The 21,171-nt window shown below is 41.6% G+C and overlaps 1 protein-coding gene across 6 annotated transcripts in view; it reads left to right on the top strand.

Moving 5' to 3' along the window:
• Positions 1-21,171, top strand: part of LOC116979795 (high density lipoprotein binding protein) — an 82,914-nt gene that overhangs the window by 25,156 nt on the left and 36,587 nt on the right. For 4 of the 6 annotated variants that reach the window (XM_033031615.1, XM_033031619.1, XM_033031614.1 and 1 more), the window contains exons 2-10: positions 8,960-9,035; positions 11,220-11,332; positions 11,957-12,111; positions 12,756-12,971; positions 13,495-13,701; positions 14,543-14,758; positions 15,392-15,598; positions 18,520-18,627; positions 19,021-19,128. In XM_033031615.1, coding sequence (XP_032887506.1) covers positions 11,257-11,332; positions 11,957-12,111; positions 12,756-12,971; positions 13,495-13,701; positions 14,543-14,758; positions 15,392-15,598; positions 18,520-18,627; positions 19,021-19,128 — 1,293 coding nt within the window. In that variant the 5' untranslated portion in view covers positions 8,960-9,035; positions 11,220-11,256. The remainder of the gene's footprint in view (positions 1-8,959; positions 9,036-11,219; positions 11,333-11,956; positions 12,112-12,755; positions 12,972-13,494; positions 13,702-14,542; positions 14,759-15,391; positions 15,599-18,519; positions 18,628-19,020; positions 19,129-21,171) is intronic. The other 2 variants (XM_033031618.1, XM_033031617.1) reach the window with 1 other exon arrangement.

Raw genomic sequence — 21,171 nt, 5'->3', positions numbered from 1 at the left:
TAAAAGCAGAAAAGTGTGTAAATGGGTTGGAAAGCATCTGGAATGATTAATAGTTAATGTTTCAGATCAATTACTTTACCGAAACTTGACACATTAACTCTGTTTCATATTCCACCGATGCTGTCAGACCTGTTGAGTATTTGTACCTCTTTCTGCTTTCATGCCCTGTTGTCTCCCACTAGCAAGCTCTCCTTTTGGTATTTTATCTTAGATGATCACTTGATGGCCATTGATTGTTACTTCAACAGACTAATATATAATCTCAAACGGCAAACTAGATGACAAATCAAATGGTGGTTCTCTTCTCTTGGCTGAAGTAAAATATCACTTATTTTACTCTGGTAGCAAGTCATGACTCATGAGCAACATTGATTCCTTAATCAACACAATACAATGCAAAACACTTTTCTCAATCTTCAAAACAAACATACTGTCAACATGTCTTGAAAGTGTTACTTGTAGGTCTACGTTTGTTGTAATGCTGATGTGAAACAAATGATCACATTCAAAGTTTCAAAACATTCCATCATTATCCATTTCAACTTTCTGTATGATCCCTGCTACTCTTGCCACTTTGTATAGAGTGTTGTACAAATTTGTGTTTCTCCTGCCAGCTCCAGCACAGATGTACACGTCACTATTTTTCATGTGAGTTTACCAGCTGCCTCTTGAAGCTTTGCTATTTATTTTAGCTATGCAAATATTCATTCATCATGTTTCATTTTCTATGATTGGCTTATTATCAACCTGCTGCTTTGAATTCCTCAAATTGATGTTAACTTTCAAATCTGTTCTGTTTCTGTCCCCACTTCTGAATTGGCACTTGCTTGTTGGCTTCTTTCTGGGAGCTAGAATACATATTCGGCACCAGGCTGTAGATTGTCTGCTCAAAGATGTAAATGTTGGCTTGGACATTGGATCTAGTCCCAAAGCCCTTTGACTCTTGGTGAAGCAATGCCTTTTAGTTTTAACAGTTGTCTTTATATTTGAGTATCTCTGCTAGCCCTTCAGTCCTTGCATTTCCTTTGCTCTTCCTATTCTGATCATTTGTTCCTATTTTTGTTTTTCTTGCAGTATTAGCTATGTTGCCAGCTACCTTGATGCTAAATTCTGTGGTTCCCTTTCACTATTTCTCTCCCACCTGATTATTCTTCCTTTTATTAAATCCTTTCAACCTGTCCTGTGGCTTGCTGTCAAATCTTGTCTGTTAAAACTCGAGTCATCTTGCTTGTTTTGGACTCTTATGCCCACAAACATCCCCGTTTGCAAGTTGTGTTAAATAAAGTACTGCTTTAATCGTCCAATGGAGTCGGCAGCAACTTTGCGGAATACTCCAATGGTTATGTTTAAATGTGTTTTTTTTTTTTTAAATGGTCCGTGGAACAGTTGTCTTACACGTAACAATCCGTGGCTTCTGGATTCTTGCTCAATTTGTGCAAGACTGTTTTGATTTTTGCTGTGGCCTGACTTCAGCAGAGCTCTCCGTGGGGTTTGGAAACTCAAATCCCCAGTGGCATCAACATTGACAGCACAAGCTCCAGTTTCCCAGGCATGTGATCCATTCACCCATGTCCCACGATGCCTCATCCTGCTCCATCTCCATATCTTCCTATGAAGAATAAAGTGAAAAAGAACAGTTTGTTAGATGAGTTGTATAGAGTGTAGAATACAGTAGAGGAAAAGACCAGGAGTAGAGCATGTTTTATTGCCATATGTCCCGAAATGGAACAATAACATTCTTGCACACAACAGCACAACAGATATGTAAACATATCGCCCTTTAAAACCCATAATGAACAGCAAAAAAAGTACCGTGTATTAAAAAAACAAAAAACAGACAGACATTAGCAGTGCAAAGTCAAAGGTAATGTCCCCAAAGTCTATATAGCTCAGAGCCTATTTGGAGGTTGTTGTGTAGGCCCTTTAGCCTACTATGTCTGTGCCGAATATGATACCAAATTAAACAAATCACCCTGCATGCACACGATCCAATCCCTGCCTATTCATGAGCTTATCTAAAAAACACCACTATTTTTTTTTTTTTGTGACCTCTTATAAAGTTAAATAAAAACTAGATTGATTGTACGGCAGTCAAAGTCACCTGAACTGTGCATGTGTGTACTGGCACCATTTTGTCTGCAATAAAAGTACTGAACTGTACTGTGGTATGTTTCCACCATTCCTGGCAATGCTTTTTAGGCTACTACTCGCTGAGTTTTTAAACAAGAAATGTTGCCCTGCATATCTCCTTTACACTTTCCCTTCTGACCATAAAGCTATACCCTCTAGAATTTAACATCTCCACACTGGGGGGAAAAGATTCTGACTGCTTTGTCTATGCCCCTCATAATTGTACAAACCTTTCTATTGGATCTCTCCTTGGATTGTATTCTTAAGAGTGGAATCCAAGTTTGTTCAACCTCCCCTTTAAATATACTTTTTGATTTGTGAAGCAGCTGTTGATTGAGGATTTTTTAATGGTTTCTATAGCATTCTTTTATAGCAAGCTCTTTTATTTTTAACGGTTTCTAGAGCATTTGGCAATTAAATGCCAGTCTAGAATATGAACCTTTTCATTTTGACCGAAGATTGTCCCGTGACTAATTATGAAGCTTGACACCTGTTCATGTTGATCCTTGCCAGCAGCAGTAAGACTAAACAAGATTAGTGTAGTTATCTCCTAAACTTGCAAATACTGATCTGTTTCCTTGGGCATCATGCACCAGGATCACAATTCTGGAAATCGTACATCATGGCACAACATCAAAGTAACAGAATCATCCTTAAAGCTGTAAATTGACACGCTATTACACAGACCTTTCCCAGCTTGGAGTCTGCCGATCAATGCAAGGGATGACCCTGACCTTTGTATGCAGGGTGTGAGAAAAATGAAATGGTGGTATCTAGAATCTGAGTTGGTCATTGTTCCTTATTTTTGTCATTTGGCCTCTTCATCTGAGAACCCTACATTCGATGGACTGGGGCAAGTGGTCCTGAGATAGTGCTGATTGGTATTGTGGGCTAACAGTCACAAAGACTGAGTTCTCAACGTAAGAGACTGAATATAAGCCTTTTTTTTAGTGTGAAATGAACATTGCCCTCATGGATGCTGCATTAATTTCAAAACCAAAGTAAGCCCGAGATTTAAGCTCGGGGACATGGCTTAAGACGTGGGGGTGTAGATTTAATAGGAACCTGAGACACAACGTTTTCACACAGGATGGTGGGTATATGGAACGAGCTGAAAGAGGAGTTATTTGAAGGAGGTCCTATAATTAACATTTAGAAGACATTTAGACAAGTTTGTGGATAGGCAAGTTTTAGTGGGTTATGTGGGTAGGTGGGATCAGTGTAAATGGGGCATCTTGGTCGGCATGGGGAAGTTGGGGCCCAAGGGTCTATTTCCATGCTGGATGACTGATTCTATTTTCAGTAGAAGCTGAAATAATAATTTTATTTGAGATGTGCAATGGGTATACTCTTAATAGCTAGTTATTTCTTCCCTCCCCCCCCCCTCATAACTTGGGCTGCTTGATATTTTATAAAGGTGCCACAGTTTACTTTTCACATAGATGCATAAAGAATTGCAGATACTGGTTTACAATAAAAGCCAAAAAGTGCTGGAGTAACTTGGTGGGCCAGGCAGTGTCTCTGGAGAACCTGGATAGATTATGTTTTTGGTTGTGGGTCCTTAGATGGGTATTTGTTACTGCAGGAAATGCATCTGTCTTTGACTTTGATGCCATTGCTGCCTAGCTCCTTCTAATATGCACCAGCTCAGTTCCTGACTTGCAATCTGAAATTTAAAGTGGTTGCCTTATTGAAATTGTCGTCTGATGCATGCACTTCATTGCCAATGAACCAACAACCAATATTTGCAAAATAAAGTCCACGTAGGGAATGAGCAAGATTGAAAGATAAATGCTGGTTAAGATGACCTGTATGTGTCCTGATCTGATAAATAGTGGTATTGGCTCCAAGCATGTACAACATTCCATTGGTGTTGGAAGTGCCAGCCTAGATTTCAAAATTTGCTTTCTTGGTAGAAAATCATCCACCTTTGAGGGATGTGTGCACTCCTGGCCGAAGTTCATAATTTTCAAGTTTATGCTATTTTGTGCTCAAGTTCTTTTGTGCTATTTTGCTTCCTGTATATTGATGATTATTTCAGTCTAAAGAAGAGTCTCAACCCAAAATGATACCTATTCCTTTTCTCCAGAGATGCTGCCTGACCCACTGAGTTACTTTTTGCGTCTATCTTCTGGTTAAACCACCATGTTTCTTCCTGAACATGATTATTTTCATTGTTTTCCTATTGACTATCAGCTTGCCTCCATGAGTGCAATTGAAGTATTGTGTGCAGTTCTGGCTGCCCCATACGGGAAGGATGTGGATGCTTTGGAGAAGGTGCAAAAGATGTTTCAAAGCATGCTGCCTTGATATTAGCTATATGAAGAGTTGGCCATACTTGGATTGTTTTCTCTGGAATGCTGGAGATTAAGGGATGACATAATAGAAGTATGTAACATTGTGATGGGCATAGAAAAAGTAGACGGTCAGAACCTTTTACCCCAGCATGCAAATGTCAAGGATTAGACAGTGTGGCTTTAATGTGAGAGGAGCAATGTTTAAAGGAGATGGCGAATGTTGGTGTAATCTCATTCTTTACCAGCCCACCCTGCACGCATTTGCTCCATCCCAGTCAGATCCTTCCTGCACCGTCGGAACCTCGCTACCAGCATGGAGAGGTTTGCAAGGGTACCTGTCACGATTTATCCCAAACAGGACTCTGTGATTTACGGACTGTTCCCAGGGACACATTCAGAGACTGACATCGAGTGCTGCTGGAAGGTCATGAACTTGGTGGAAGACGCTCTTTGGTCTACCCGGACTTTGTTGACCACCCAATGGAGCGAGATGTCCGTCGGGGAATGTTGCCGACTGGCCCGCTGCAGACTGTCTAATGTCTTTCCGCTGCTGGACATGGGGAGCAGGGTGTGGTGGAGAAGACCCTCAAAATAAGGGAATGGATTCTACGCCAGTGGGCCACATGAGTGGCAAAGGTGGGGGATAAATTTGAGCAGTGCGTGTAAACAGTATAGAATGTTTGTATAGCCTCCGAAAATGTCGGATGGATTTTTTTTGCACGGTTCATGTATTGTACATATTTATTACCCGAATAAAGTCTGTTTTGGGAGGGGAGAAAAATCTGTTCCATTTTTATCCTGAAATTGAAAGTGTTTGTACCTCATCATTACCTGGCACAGGGTGGTGAGTGATTAGTGCTGTCAGCGATGATGGTAGAAGATACGATAGAGACCCACAAGTCAAACTGAAGATGCATCCTGTAACTGGTAAGCTAGAAAATGAGGCAATAAAACTTAGCTGTTTTCCTCTGCTTGAAACACGTTGATTTGTCTGTGTCCTGGTACGTTGTCAGAAACAGAACTCTGGTGTTTTGAACTCTGCATAATGTAGAAGTTCAGCCATTGATTTGAAATGCAACTTTTCAGGTGTTTACTGTAGTCCTACTCTTGATTTCTCCAGTATCTTTGGAGGACATGGGTAGACTGACTTGTCACCCAGTCATGTCCTCCAGAGATGCTGCCTAACCCACCGATTTACGCCAGCATTTTATCTTTTTTTGTAAAGCAGTATTTGAAGTTCCTTGTCACCAGTCCTCCATATAAAATTATACGGTATAGATGGGGTAGGCAGTCAAAACCATTTCCCCAGGGAGGAAATGACAAAGACTAGAGGGCATAGCATTAAGGTGGGAGGGACGAAGTTTAACGGTGATACGCCCTAATTTTTGTGGTGGGCTGCCATGAATGGTGGTAGAAGCATACATTAGTAATATTTAAGATGTTTTTAGATAGGACATGGATATGCATTGAAATGAGGGATATAGATCATGTACAGATAGAGGAGATTAGTTGGGATTAGATTCATTAGTTTGGCATCACATTTGGCATGGACATTGTGGACGGAAAGGCCTGTTCCTGTGCTGTACTGTTTTATGTACTGCTGAAGCTTCATATAACATTTGATTTGGGAATTCATAAATTGGTCTTCTCTGCTTCCCATTGGCCTTGATAATAATTTGGGCAGTACGATGGCGCAACGGGAGAGTTTGCTTCCTTAGTGCCAGAGACCGGGGTTCGATCCCGACTACGTGTGCTGTTTGTATGTTCTCCCCGTCACTGTACTTTTTCTCTGAAACCTTAGGTTTCCTCCCACACTCCAAAGATGTACAGATTTGTGGGTTAATTGGCTTGGTATAAGTGTAAATTATCTAGCATGTGTTGGATAATATTAATGTGCTGCGGTCGGTGTGGACTAGAAGGGCCTGTTTCTGCACTGTATCTCTAAAATAAACTAAGCCAGGCAAGTGATCTGTATTTCTTGAATGTCAGTCAGCAGATCTGGATGTTTTCACACACTGGGATTGGATTCTTTGCATCCTAAACTTACATTTCTTCTTCTCTTTCCCTTCAAAAACCTCAAAAATGAATTGATAGAAAGGCAAGATCGAGAGGAAAGCACACTTTGCGTGGGTTTCAGGAAAATATTTGACAAAATAGTGAAAAATGGAATTTGGACGAGATGGTAATAAGCCCGGATCGATGAAAAGTAGTGGTTAGGATGGAACAAGGCATGTTGAGCAGTTAGTGCACTTGGTTTGGAGTGAGTGCTGCTGCCACAGTGGCTCCTGTTCTGGGACATCTTTTGGAAAAAGGATTTGGGAACTTGGTGGGTATAATTTAGTGTCAACCAGTTTTGTGGCATTCGGGGATAAGGATCGAATGGTCTGTAACTTCTGTCTGCGTTTCTCAATAATTCCCTACAACCTACTTCCCAGTAGAAAATATTTCAAAAACTCCTTCAAATCTAGCCTCCAATCTTCTGTCCAGTTCTTTTCTAGTATCCCCGATTGCACCTTTTGTCTAATTTCTGCCAACCCCAGTACAAATGAACTCCTGATAAGGTTGTGCTGACCTGGGATTTGTGAATGCTGACACCTTGCTCTGGTATGAAAATCAAAAGTAACTACAAGTTACTTTGTAGGGAAAGGTGTAGAGGAGTGCGTTGCCTGACCAGAAGCCTTGGATGAACCAGGAAGTCCACAATATACTGGGGACCAGATCTTGGGCATTTGGGTTTTGGCAATACAAGGTTGTATAGGAGTTTGGATTCAACCTCTAAGGCCATCAAGAAAGTGAAGGGATGTTTTGAGTCTAAAGTAGAGGATCAGACAGATGTTTGGTAGCTAAAGCAGGGCCATTATTTCTTAGAAGGGGAAACCAAGTGTAGCTTTGCATGTATTTCTCAGTTTTTGCTTTGGAGGGGGTTGGCAACAATATCTTCTGGATGACCATCAACACAGGAGCACCTCAACACTCTATGCTTTAGGGCCATGCCTGTGTAGACAGACACTACTCCAATGCCATGTGCTATTATCACATCATTCAATATTGCTCACAAACTTGGTAAGACAAAGGAGTTGATTATTGACTTAAGGAATAAAAAGCCAATGATTCATGAACCTGTTTCCAAAAGGATGGCAGTGTAGAGGGTCAATTGCAAAGAAAGCTCATCAACACTACCTGACGATTGAGGAGATTCCGTATGCTGCGAAATACTCTCTTGGACTTCTACAGGTATACAGCAGAGAACGTACTGACTGGTTGCACCATGCCTTGAAATTGAATGCTAATGAAGAAGGCTGCAGAAAATAGACATTGACTGGTTTGTGGGTATTGACCCCTCCATCATCAAAGGAATCTACATGAGGTGCTGCCTCGAATGCAGCCAATATCATAAAAGACCCACACCATCCTGGCCACACACTGATCTCACAGCTACGATCTGAAAAAGATACAGGGGCCTGAGAATCATGATCTCCAGGTCCAAGAACGGCTTCTTCCCATATGCTGGCAGGCTCTGGAACCCCACTGCACAACCTTAACTTGCCAATAAACGACTGGGTTCTTTTTTTTGTTGCATTGTGTACTTTGTACACACTGGTATTACTGAATATGCAATCAATAATTCAAATGAATTTGGTGTTAATGTACAACAAGTAAGAATCTTGTTGTCTTGTTCCTGGTACATATGACAATTAAACATTTATGATTCCAAGCTCTTGTGTGGGACAGGCCCTTTACTGTCTATGGTGCGGTAGAAAGTATCTATTGCTTCCCAGCCCTAATTCTTAAGTGCTATGGTGTGAATGTGACCAATGTTTGGTTAAACTGGATTTTCCATGATTTAAATCATTAGCTAGTAGTAATATTACATTATATAACTTTTTTTCCTTTAATGCAGCCTTTCTTCCCTCCAGACTGCTGGCATATCCCCATTCCCTTGTATATGTTAACAAATGACCTGCCTTTTCCTATGATCCTCTCACTTGCTCACCCAGTCCGTGAAAGTATCCAAAATTATGGGACCATTTTTTCACTGTACTCTGGGAGATGTCCAACTATCACCCAGGGAAGTGTGTACCATTTTTTGCGAACTTGTCTTTAAACACTTAATGCTTCAACTTTCAAACTCAGTATCTGTATTCAAATACGATTAACCTAGCAAAATAGATTAACTGGTGCAGGGGCACATACTGAGGAGATGGGTAGTTTTATTACTTTTGGAGCAATGCTCTTGGATAAAAAACATCTGAAGGAACAACACATCAGGCAGCATCCGTGGCAGGAAATGTACCGACTATGTATTGGGTTGAGGCCCTTCATCTGGACCGATATTTCCTTCTAAAGAAGGGTCCTTACCTGAAATGTTGTTTGTCCATTTCTCTTTGCAGATGCTGTCTGTCCTGCTGATTTAATGCAACAGTTTTATTTGCTCGAGATTTCAGTATCTGAAGTCTCTTGTTCACAATAGTTCAAATTGTTTGTTGACCAATGGCTGTTCATTGAGTCTCCGTCGCCATTTTCTGTTGCAGATCAAAAAGCTGGCAGGCTGACGTGGGCAGGCATCCACTTACAGGACGGACTTTCTGGCAACTGACCATTTCGCTTGTGAGTATTGTGCATGATCTCCAAGCAAAATAATAACATGCTGGTAAATGCCTTATCTCGGTTTGTGCTGGTGGAAGATACCAAGCCTAAAACTATCTTGAGGTACTTGAGGCTGGCCAACTGTTACATAGAATGTTTATAGCATGGGAACACTATTTTCCTTCCGTTCCATATGACCTTCCTCTTGCCCCAGCTGACTTCTACTTGTTTTTCCCTGAATCCCTACTCTCCTTGCCACCCAGTTCGAAGTTCTACTCTCTAGATACTCTAAAGCAGCCACTAAATTCCTTATTAGTATCATTACATCTCTTGTTAATGAGCCCTAGATTTGCATAATGACACAAGAGGAAAACATCTTCTCAACATGGACTTTGATCACTTTTATAATCTGAGCACTACTTCTAAGGTTTTTATTTTCATTCTTTACTATTGGATTGTGTTCTATTATGAGGCTTTTCTATCACTACCACCCCCCTTTTTGTTGTTGTTGCTGTACCTCTATCCTACTTGTAATAAGATTGGAATTGTCAATGTTATTTTGACTGTGATAAATTTGTCTTTTGTGGCCAAGTTAAATAATTTGTTAACTTCTTGCTCAATAGTGCTACTTGTAATGTTTGGTGTGTTTTTACAACTACTTTACTGTTTGCTTGCATTCTTTTAACCATGTGAACAGTAAATAAATAAGTGTACTTGGAGTTGCATGTGAATGGGCAATAAGAGGGCATGGGTTTGCAGGTAATTAGTTTGGCTAGGAGTGTGGCTCACAGAAGAGTTGTGATAGTTAAGAAAACTGCAGATGCTGGAAAAATCGAAGGTAGACAAAAATGCGGGCGAAACTCAGTGGGTGATGCAGCATCTATGGAGCGAAGGAATAGGTGACATTTCGGGTCGAGACTCTTCTTCAGACTGATGTGGGGGTGGGGGGACGGGAAGAAGAAAGAGGCGAAGACAATAGGCTGTGGGAGGGGAAGGAGGGAGAAAGCAAGGACTACCTGAAATTGGAGAAGTCAATGTTCATACTGCTGAGGTGTAAACTACCCAAGCAGTCTTTCCTCTGCCTCACCTGGAAAGATTGCTTGGGTCCTTGGATGGAGTCGAGGGGGGAGGTAAAGCGACAAGTGTAGCATTTCCTACGGTTGCAAGGAAAAGTATCAGGGGAGAGGGTGGTTTGGGTGGGAAGGGACGAATTGACCAACGAGTTATGGAGGGAGCGGTCTCTGCGGAAAAGAGTTGTGATAAATGGGTCTCTTGCAGAATTGGCATTAACATTTGGGGTGCCACAGGATTCAAAACTGGGATCTTGGAGGGTTTATGGTTTTTCTTTAATGAATTACTTGGAGGGACGGGACTGTTTATGTACTGCAGCCAGATTTGGTGATCCTGCAAAGATGAATGTGAGCAGCACAGAGCCTGCCAGAGGATCGTGTAGGTTGGTGTTGAGTGGACCAAATGTTTGGCAGCTGGAGTATAATGAGAAGAAGTCAGGAAGAATGGCTTTTTTTGGGTGAAATTACAGAATTTTGCAATAGCCAGACTCCTAATTTCCTTTGCAGAGGAAACTGGAGGTTGGCATTTCATTATTTCATTCAAATAATAATTTTTGTAGGATGCTGATAAATGAAATCACACCTGAAGTACTGATGCTTTGTCTCCATTATGTAATGACCTGCTTACAATTGAGGTACAGTGGTGCCAAAGAGGTTCAGTTGTTGCTTCCAAACATGAATGGTTGGGGCAGCATTGCTCTTCACGCAGAATGAGAGGTGGTCGTTTTGAAACATAAGATTCTGACGGGATGAATATTGGGAAGATGTTTCCCATAATGGGATTATTATCAATCTAGGGAATTTGTTTTCAGGAATGTCACCTGTTCATGCTCAGATCAGCGTGCATTTCTTCTTCCAAAGTAACATTTGTACTTTTCAAAGGTTTAAAGGTTTCTTTATTAGTCACATACACCTAGGTGTAGTGAAATTCTTGTTGCCACTGGAGAACTGGAAAAAGAGTAATTGAATATGTGACCCCCTCCGCTTCCCCTTTCATGTTGTAGGGGTGGAGGGGGTTCGTGGTAGGAGACCGATTAAACAGCGGAGCAAACTGGAATGGCCAACTGGCTGACACCTCCTGTTTCTTGGTCTTGCTAAGACTGCATGTGTTAACAGATCATTGTCCTTTCTGCAGTGGCATACCCGGACCTCGTGTACGTGGGATATCGACAATGAGCTCTGTAGCCGTACTGACACCTGAAAGCTTTGCTGAGCACAGAAGTGGCCTTGATGAGCAACAGGTCAAAGGTCGGTAAACTGTTTTCAAACGACTCAATTTTTTTTCCATTAGTCATGGGTGATCAGTGTTGCTCATTTTCTTTGTTTAGCTGTCCAGGGGCTTATTTCTTAATAGATCTTTTTAACCTGATTTGCTTTTGGTATGTGTAGAATTTTGCTTGTTTATCAGGTTTTGTCTGGCTTTAGGAAGATTCTGGATTTGGTTGTTTTGTTTACCTTTAGAGAAAGTAATTATCTTTATACTCCACTGATCATCTCAATGGTATATTAACTTGTAACCATGATGGCAACTTGTCCCAAGCTTCACCCTATTGTCTGCAATGAGTATATAGTGTCTGTAACTCATACTTTGTAAGGGGATTTGGGACTGAGAGACTGGGTGGGTGGGTGGGTGGGGGGGGGGGGGGGTGGATGGATGTGGTGGTGGTGTAGTACGTGCACTTCCTAGAGCCATCCATTGACAGGGCTGTCAAGTCTGATCCCTTGCATAGATGGTTCCACCACATGTTTTTGGGTCTAAATGTAAATTATTATGTTATCCTTTTGCAAAACTAACCAGAGCTGCACAAACACAAGGTGTGCATTTTCTCTCTTTATTATAACTCTCTGTTTGGTGTTCATTTTCACCCATAGCAAATGTTGGCTCTGAAGATGAGACTGATTTGGTACCAACTTACAAGGAAGCATTTCCTCCTCTCCCAGAGAAAGCTGCTTCTGGAGATGCCACAGCAGAACCATCTGGAGCATGGACCAAAATTCGACCACTTAAATCTTCTCTCATCACCCAGGTATGGTTTGTTGGATTTGACACTCCTTATGGAATGAAGAGTAGGATTGCATTAGTAGAGATGACAAATGCCAATGGGTGGAGCATTGATTTCTGAAATTAGGTGGAAGTAGTTGATAGTACTCGGGAGCAAGTGCTAAATTACAAAGTTTTTTGCTGTACATGTGACAATAAACTAAATTATTTTCAAATTAAGTAGTGAATATTTTATGTTGATATCGGATATTAGTCCTTTCACCATCTCTACCCAGGTTGGATTTGAATCTGCAGTGATGAAGCACAATTCATTTTGATGCAATGATAACCCTATTTTGCTTTCCTCAGATGCTGCCTCATCTGCTGAATATTTCCTTTTCTTTCATTTAAACTCTGCGAAGGTTGTAACAAAGGAAAATGCTAGAAACATTGTTTTAACATGTATATGGAATACAGACCCCTTGAATGTCAACCAAAGTGGCATGATAATAACAATGTAATCAGAAATGTGTATTGGTTGAAACATTTGTGAACAAAAAAATGTTGTAAGTCTAAATTTTGGCTAAATAGTTGGTGATCAGAAGGCCATGGCCGAGGCTTTTTAGGGGGGGGGGGGGGTGGCAAATGAACTAACTAATGCCAACTTGTCAACTTTTTCTGTTGATTCAGGTTTTTCATGTGCCATTAGAAGAGCGCAAGTATAAGGAAATTAACCAATTTGGAGAGGGAGACCAGGCAAAAATTTGTCTGGATATCATGCAGAAGACTGCTGCGCACATTGAACTCTCATTGGCCAAGGACCAAGGTCTTTCCATCATGGTTTCTGGAAAGCTTGAAGCTGTCATGAAAGCAAGGAAGGAGATTGTTGCTAAGCTGCAGACTCAGGTGAGCTGAAAGTATAGGCTGGGGAAGGTTAGATAGGAACCTACAATTAAAAAAATAAATACATAAAGAAATAAAAATAGCTAGCTTGGTGCAACTAATTGTTATATGAATGGCTGTGGAATCTATACTCAAGTTTTGGTAATTATTAGGATGAGAATGGACAACTGTAAATATGCGTTCATAAAATCTAGGGAGTCTAGTTATTAATCTGAATGAAGTGAAAGGGAACAATTCTCAGGCAAAAAAATTGGAGTGGACATCCTTGCACACTTGTAAAAAGGACTAGAAATAATCTGGATTGGAATTTTAAGCATATTTTAAATAAATACAATTTACTGTCCAGTTGGGTATGATGGGATTGCTTATTTCCTGAAAGCTTGGTCAGTACTTATTGACTAGGCTTGTATCAGATTTATTGTTCTAAGTTGTGACTTAATATTTTCCAGTGTTTGGATTTGTTATTAGAGATTGGGTTTTTGTTTGGATGATTATCTGCAATTTGATTAACTGTCCATTGGTTTAGGCCTCAGCAACAGTAGCCATTCCCAAAGAACATCATCGTTTTGTGATTGGAAAGAGTGGAGAGAAACTGCAGGAGTTGGAACTGAAAACGGCGACTAAGATCCAGATTCCTCGCCCTGAAGACCCCAGCAACCAGATTAAAATAACCGGCACAAAAGAAGGCATTGAGAAAGCGCGTCATGAAATCTTGCTGATCTCTGCTGAACAGGTTGGTACAGATCATCTTGTGTCGCTGATTTTGAATGGTGCTGTGTTGGCCCATCTCGGAACTGGGCCGCTAGGAAGATTTGAGATACAGTTTTTGGGTATCTTGGACAGGTTTTCTTCGCCAAGCTTGAGGAACACTTGTCAATGTGGCAAGCGTATTCTGTATCCTCTGCTGACTGTATCCTTGCAGTATACCAAATGCGATTCAACTGCCTTAATGAAGCCAGTCCTCTGTTTACAGAAGTAACATTTTGTTTCATTTGAATTGCATCTATGCTCATAACATCCACTTACAAATTTTAGCAATGTAATTTTTAAATTGTATGTCTCATGGTTTTAAGATCTAATTGTCTAGCTTTTTTCATGAAGCCAAATTAATCTCTGAATTTGGTTAACTTACATCACCAAATGGTTCAGTATGGAAAGAAGCCAATTACCCCATCGTGCATGGCACTTATCTGAAACAGTTGAGTAAAACTTTGTGGAATCTTGACAATGTTCACTATTCTGTGCACTTCTAGTGTAGTGTTCTGCCTGAGGATCACTGCTCCAAGCCAAGTTGAATATGAAGGGCTGCCTCGGCCCTTTCAAGAACTGTCTGACATGGTTTTTCAGTAGTTAGTGACTTCCTCAGAAGATTAAGACAGATGTATGTCCATTTCAAGGAATGAAGTATCTACTTGGATTTATCTTTCTTTTTCCAAGTCCTTTTCTGAGTGTGGGTAGGTGACTTGGAATAGCAATGGCATTTACTGCACCCAGAAGAGTTCAATTTTAAAGAAAAAAAGAAGGTAGTGGAGGGGGGTTTTATTGTTGATGATGTGATCTCTGTTTCCCCACAGGATAAACGGGCAGTCGAGCGGATTAACATTGAAAAAGTCTATCACCCGTTTATTGCTGGACCGTTTAATAAGGTTTCTGGGGAGCTGATGCAGGAGACTGGGACTCGCATCAATATTCCACCACCAAGTGTCATGAAGAATGAGATTGTTATCACCGGTGAGAAAGAACAGGTTGCACAAGCTGTTATCCGTATCAAGAGGATCTACGAGGATAAGGTAAGAAGGATAATCAACTGGTGGCTCTATCACGAGATGCATCTACCTGGTCGGACTCCTCGTTTTTTTGTTTTTGTTTTTTTACAGCATGTTCCAAACTGAATAATGGCACTTGCATTGCACATGCCAGTAAAGGCTTGAATTTGTATATATGAAAGATGGAACTTTGTAAATGTGCATTGCAAGACAGTGAACGGTATCAATTAACTGATGCCTTATTCACATGGCTCTATGTCAGTTATTAAGTAGAATGCTGGAAATGTTGGGGGCTGACAAACTTTGAATTTTTTTGCATTTCTCTACCCTGCAGCGAGTGTTTAACCTGAGTGTTTCTACTGCATGTTTCGCCTCTCCACCCAAGCCCAATTTCCTTCTTGCCAAATGATTTTTAGACACTTCATCTAAATCACTTATTAATTTTTCTTTACTCTGAGTTTCCCCCCCAAAACCATTTCCCACTACCCAACTCGCTCCCTCCATAGCAAGCAGGTGTGATGTCTAGATTGCACAGCACCTCAACTGAAATTGAGCATTTTGGTCCTTTCTTGGATTAAATCTTGTTTGTGTTGCACAGGTACATGCTGCAAGATTTGCATGGGGCAATCTTAAATACATTGTTTATTTTGAATATAGAAAAGCAAAACCACAACGATTGCAGTGGAGGTGAAGAAGTCTCAACACAAGTATGTTATTGGACCCAAAGGCAACTCATTGCAGGAGATTTTGGAACGGACCGGAGTCTCGGTTGAAATCCCACCCTCTGATAGCAACTCTGAAACTGTCATCCTTCGTGGAGAACCCGATAAACTCGGGCAGGCTCTGACTGAAGTCTATGCTAAAGTAAGTGACGCACAGTGGTATGGCTTTCAGTTGTACAAAGTAATCTTCAGATTGTATTTCAAAATGGGATAATTCAACATTTATTGGTATGCTTCACCTCTTGGACAAGTTTTCAGATCCAGTTTCATCTATCAGCATCTTGCTTGTATGGTAGGGTTAGTGATGTAGCATAACGTCTGTTGATGCTTGTGTCATTAGTACTGTATTTATAGTCTTTTGAAGGCCAGAGCAGATTTTGATTTCCTCATGCGTGGAAATGGGCCCTTCGGCCCACTGAATCCACACTGTCCAACAATCACCCATGCATAGTTTTATCCTACACACTGCGGACAATTTACATAAGCCAATTAACCTACAAACCCACACATGTTTAGAATATGGGAGGAAACTGGACCATCCAGAGTAAGCTTGTGGTCACAGGGAGAATGTACAAACAGCAACAGAGGTCAGGATCAAACTCTGGTCTCTCACTCAGCAAAGCAGCAACCCTGCAGCTGTGCCACCCTTTTCTAGTTTATCAAAGTTTATCTTTGAACTTGTATATTCTTGTTTTGTAGTATTCCTTGTGTAGAAGTATTAATTCCAAGTCTTAATGACAATAGGTGCAGGAGTAGGCCATTTGGCCCTTCGAGCCAGCACTGGCATTCACTGATCATGCACATTCAGTATCCCGTTCTTGCCTTTTCACCATATCCCTTGACTCTGCTATCTTTAAGAGCTCCATCTAAGCTATCTCTTGAAAGCATCCAGAGAATTGGCCTCCTGAGGCAGAGAATTCCACAGATTCACAACTGTTTGGGTAAAAAGGTTTTTCCTCATCTCTGATCTAAATGGCCGACACCTTATTTGTAAACTGTGCCCCTAGTATTGGACCCCCCCCCCCCCCCCCAACATTGGGAGCATGTTTCCTGCCTCTAGAGTGTCCAATCCCTTAATCTTATGTTTCAATAAGATCTCCTCTCATCCTTCTAAATTCCAGAGTATACAAGCCCAGCCGCTCTATTCTATCAACATACTCGTGTAGGTTGATAGAATAACAAGAATGTCCTTCCTCAATTTTTGTGACCAAAACTGCACGCAATACTCTAGGTGTAGTCTCACTAGGGCCCGATTCAACTCCAGAAGGACCTCTTCGCTCCTATACTCAACTCTTCTTGTTATGAAGGCCAACATGACACTAGCCTTCACTGCCTGCTGTACCGAACAAAAGGAGTTGAGTATAGGAGCAAAGAGGTCCTTCTGCAGTAGTACAGGGCCCAAGTGAGGCCACACCTGGAGTATTGTGTGCAGTTTTGGTCTCCAAATTTGAGGAAGGACATTCTTGCTGTTGAGGGACTGCAGCGTAGGTTCACAAGGTTAATTCCTGGGATGGTGGGACTGTCATATGCTGAGGGAATGCAGCGGCTGGGCTTGTATACTCTGGAATTTAGGATGAGAGGAGATCTTATTGAAACATATAAGATTATTAAGTGTTTGGACATGCTAGAGGTAGGAAACATGCTCCCGATGTTGGGGGAGTCCAGAACCAGGGGCCACAGTTTAAGAATAACGGGTAAGCCATTTAGGATGGAGATGAGAAAACACTTTTTCACACAGTTGTGAGTTTGAAATTATCTGCCTCAGGAGGCCGGTTCTCTGGATACTTTCAAGAGAGAGCTAGATGGTAGGGCTCTTAAAGATAGTGGAGTCAGGGGATATGGGGAGAAGGCAGGAACGGGATACTGATTGTAGATTACATTGAATGGCGGTGCTGGCTCAGTGTCGAACTATTGTTTACCTGCATGCTTGCTTTCAGTGAGTGATGAACGAGGACCCCCCAGATCTCTTTGTACTTCCCCATTTCCAACGACACCATAATCTGCCTTCCTATTTTTGCCACCAAAGTGGATAACCACATTTATCCACATTAAACTGCAGCTGCCATGCATCCGCCTACTCGCCCAACCTGTCCAAGTGGCCCTGCATCCCTATAGCAACCTCCTCACAGTTCACACTGCCACCCAACTTTGTGTCATCTTCAAATTTGCTGATATTACTTGGAATCCCTTTACCTAAATCATTGATGTGAATTGTAAATACCATGTGCTCTAATTTTGCCCACTAATCTATGTGGGACCTTATCAACTGCTTTCTGAAAGTCCAGATACACTACATCCACTGGTTCTCCCTTGTCCATTTTCCTAGTTGCATCATCAAAAAATTCTAGAAGATTAGTCGAGCATGATTTCCCCTTTGTAAATCCATGCTGACTCGGACCGATCCTGTTACTGCTTTCCAAATATGCTGCTATTTCATCTTTTATAATTGACCCCAGCGTCTTCCCCACCACCGATGTTGGGCTATAATTCCCTGTTTTCTCTCCTGTCTTTCTTAAAAAGTGGGATAACATTAGCTACTCTCCAATCCACAGGAACTGATCCTGAATCTATAGAATCTATGGAAAATGATCACCAATGTGTCCATGATATCTAGAGCCACTTAAGTACCCTGGGATGCAGACAATCAGACCCTGGGGATTTATCAGCCTTCAGTCCCATCCGTCTACGCAACACCATTTCCTGTTTAATGTGAATTTCCTTCAGTTTCTCCGTCACCCTGGATCCTCTGGCCACCATACAACAGGGAAATTGTGTGTGTCTTCCTTTGTGAAGATGGATCCAAAGTATCTGTTCAACTCATCTGCCATTTCCTTGTTCCCCATAATAAATTCGACTGTTTCAGTCTCCAAGAGTCTAACTTTGGTCTTAACTGATAATGGCTTATGTGGTGAATGTGTCTACACATGTAAATTAAAAGCATTTCACTTTTTGTGCGGTGAAATAATGAAGGGTTTCTAGCACCACGCTGAGTAACTCTGCATCTGTGTGTTCTAATGAGATGATTCTACTGACTGTTACTTTCTAATTCTTCTTGCCCTGAAGGCAAATAGTTTTACAGTAGCAAGTGTTTCTGCCCCATCTTGGCTACATCGCTTCATAATTGGAAAGAAAGGTCAGAATCTGAGTCGCATCACACAGCAAATGCCAAAGGTATTAAATTTTCTGCTACTCCAGTAACATATAGAGTTTAATGTGGTAATACTAATTTTCATTTGTTTATTGGGCTTTGGGTGTGTAAACAGATATTGTCAAGTCTTTTTATCCAGTTGAGCCAAATGGGCATTTTTATGTTCCAGACTACTGTTAAGATTTTTGACTTTGCAATGATTTGTCCTGTGACAATTTTTGTATTCTTATAACGAAACTGAGTTGTACTGTACGTGCTTTGCACTGGTACGTGTAATGGTTTCTGACCTATTTGGAGACTTGTGTTGTATTTTCTATGCTCTTATTTGCTGCCTCTCGTCCACATCACCCTTTTTCAAATGGGTTATTTATACTGGATCTTTACTTTCTTCTGTGGTTACATTTTCAATCATGCTGCAGGTGTATATTGAATTCACTGATGGTGAAGATAAGATTTGTTTGGAAGGCCCAACCAAGGAGGTGAAACTAGTCCAAGAGCAAATTGAAATTGTTGTACAGGACCTGGTGAGTATTGGATAAAAAACAACCTTGAATTTTATTTCATTTTTTTAGCAATCCTGAAACTTTTCATTGTGCATATTTAAGAGAGCATTTGTAAATTAATCTCCACCCATTTTGGGAGGCTGCTTTTCAGAGCAATAATTAAGGAAAAGTCAGCAGTGCATTGTGACCAATGAGTTCAAAAGATTTATAAATTATGGTAATATTGCAAATACATTAACTGAACCAGTAATTAAAGATAGATTGAACTAGAGACCAGTATTAGATTCTGAAGTGACATCAAATCACACAGCCAAGTGATCAAATCATAGGGAGGCAATACAGCTGGGTTTGAATACCAGTAATGGTGAACTCATAAATAACTCGGGACTGAGATTGCGCTGATCTTGAGTTTGGCCAAGCTAGGCTGAAGCATTAGGAATCTCGATCAAACTGCAGTGCTTAATGGATGATTGTGCAAGAAAGAACTGCGGATGCTGGTTTAAATCAAAGGTAGACACAATGCTGAAGTAACTCAGCGGGACAGGCAGCAACTCTGGAGAGAAGGAAGGGGTGACGTTTCTGGTCGAGGCCGTTCAGACTGATGACGGGATTGGGCGGGACAAAGATAGAATGTAGTTGGAGACAGCGACACTGGTGGGAGAACTGGGAAGAGGGAGTGGATAGAGGGAAAGCAAGGGCTATTTGATGTTAGAAGTCAACGTTCATACTGCTGGGGTTTAAGCTACCCAAGCAAAATATGAGGTGCTGTTCCTCCAATTTGTGTTGGGCCTAACTCTGACAATGGCAGAGGCCCAGGACAGATAGGTCGGATTGGGAATGGGAGGGTGAGTTGAAGTTCCGAGCAACCGGGAGATCAGGTAAGTTAAGACGGACTGAGTGAAGGTGTTCAGCGAAACGATCACCGAGTCTGTGCTTGGTCTCGCCGATGTAGAGAAGTTGATGCCTGGAACAGCTGATACAGTAGATTAGTTTGGAGGAGGTGCAAGTGAACCTTTGCCTCACCTGGATAGACTGTTTGGGTCCTTGGATGGAGGTGAAGAGAGGTGTTGCATCTCCTTCAGTTGCAGGGTAAAGTACCCGGGGAGGGGCTGGTTTGGGTGGGAAGGGACGAGTTGACCAGGGAGTTTCGGCAGGAACACTCTGTGGCAAGCAGCTAGGGGTGGAGATGGGAAGATGTGGCTAATAGTGGGATCATGTTGGAGGTGGCGAAAATGTTGGATGCAGTATGTGATAGCTGATGGGGTGGAAGGTGAGGACATGGGGGACTCTGTCTTTGTTACAAATGGGGGGGGAGGGGGAAGTGGAAGCAAGAGTGGAGCTGCGGGATATCGTAGAGACCCTAGTGAGAGCCTCATTTATAATAAGGTGTTTAATGGGTGATCTATCCTGGATGCTTGCTGAGGTCTTGCCACAAATTGGCCTTCAAATAGTTCAATTAATTCCATTCTATATCAAGTGTCTGAAAGCAAAAAATACTCCTGACCACAATGTAGCCTTCAGCACAGAAACCACTTGTGTTAGCAGCTAAGCTGTTGGTTATGGCATTGGGATTTTTCCAAATTTGGGTAACTAACATATAAACAGCCCCTCCCCCTCTTTGTGTCCCACCTCAATGTACACCCACTCTTCACCCTGTCCACGTTCACCTATATTCCTTCCTCTGGCTTCATGCTTCTCTCCTATTTGTACTTTTTTGTTTTTTCATCTGACTTTTGTCCAACCAGCTGCCAATCAAAACCCTCTCATCTGTATCCATCTATCATTTGCCTGACCTTATCCCATCCCACCTCTCCTCCAGCTTTCACCCCCACCGTTTGCATTATCTTCAGTCTGAGGAAGGATCCCAGCCGAAAGTCACCTATCAATGTTCTTCAGAGATGCTCCCTGACTCAGAGTTACTCCAGATTTTTGTAAACAGCAGCTGCAGTTCCTTGCGTCAACGTCTTGAGGTTAATGGGAATCATGTGAATTCCTCCATTAACTGGATTATGTATGGCGTGCAGAAAGATATGGTGGTGATTGTGGAGGAAAATCATTCTCAAC

This window comes from Amblyraja radiata, chromosome 13 (assembly GCF_010909765.2).
Source record: "Amblyraja radiata isolate CabotCenter1 chromosome 13, sAmbRad1.1.pri, whole genome shotgun sequence".
NCBI classification, from domain to species: Eukaryota; Metazoa; Chordata; class Chondrichthyes; order Rajiformes; family Rajidae; genus Amblyraja; species Amblyraja radiata.
This window is presented reverse-complemented; position numbering and strand designations above follow the sequence as displayed.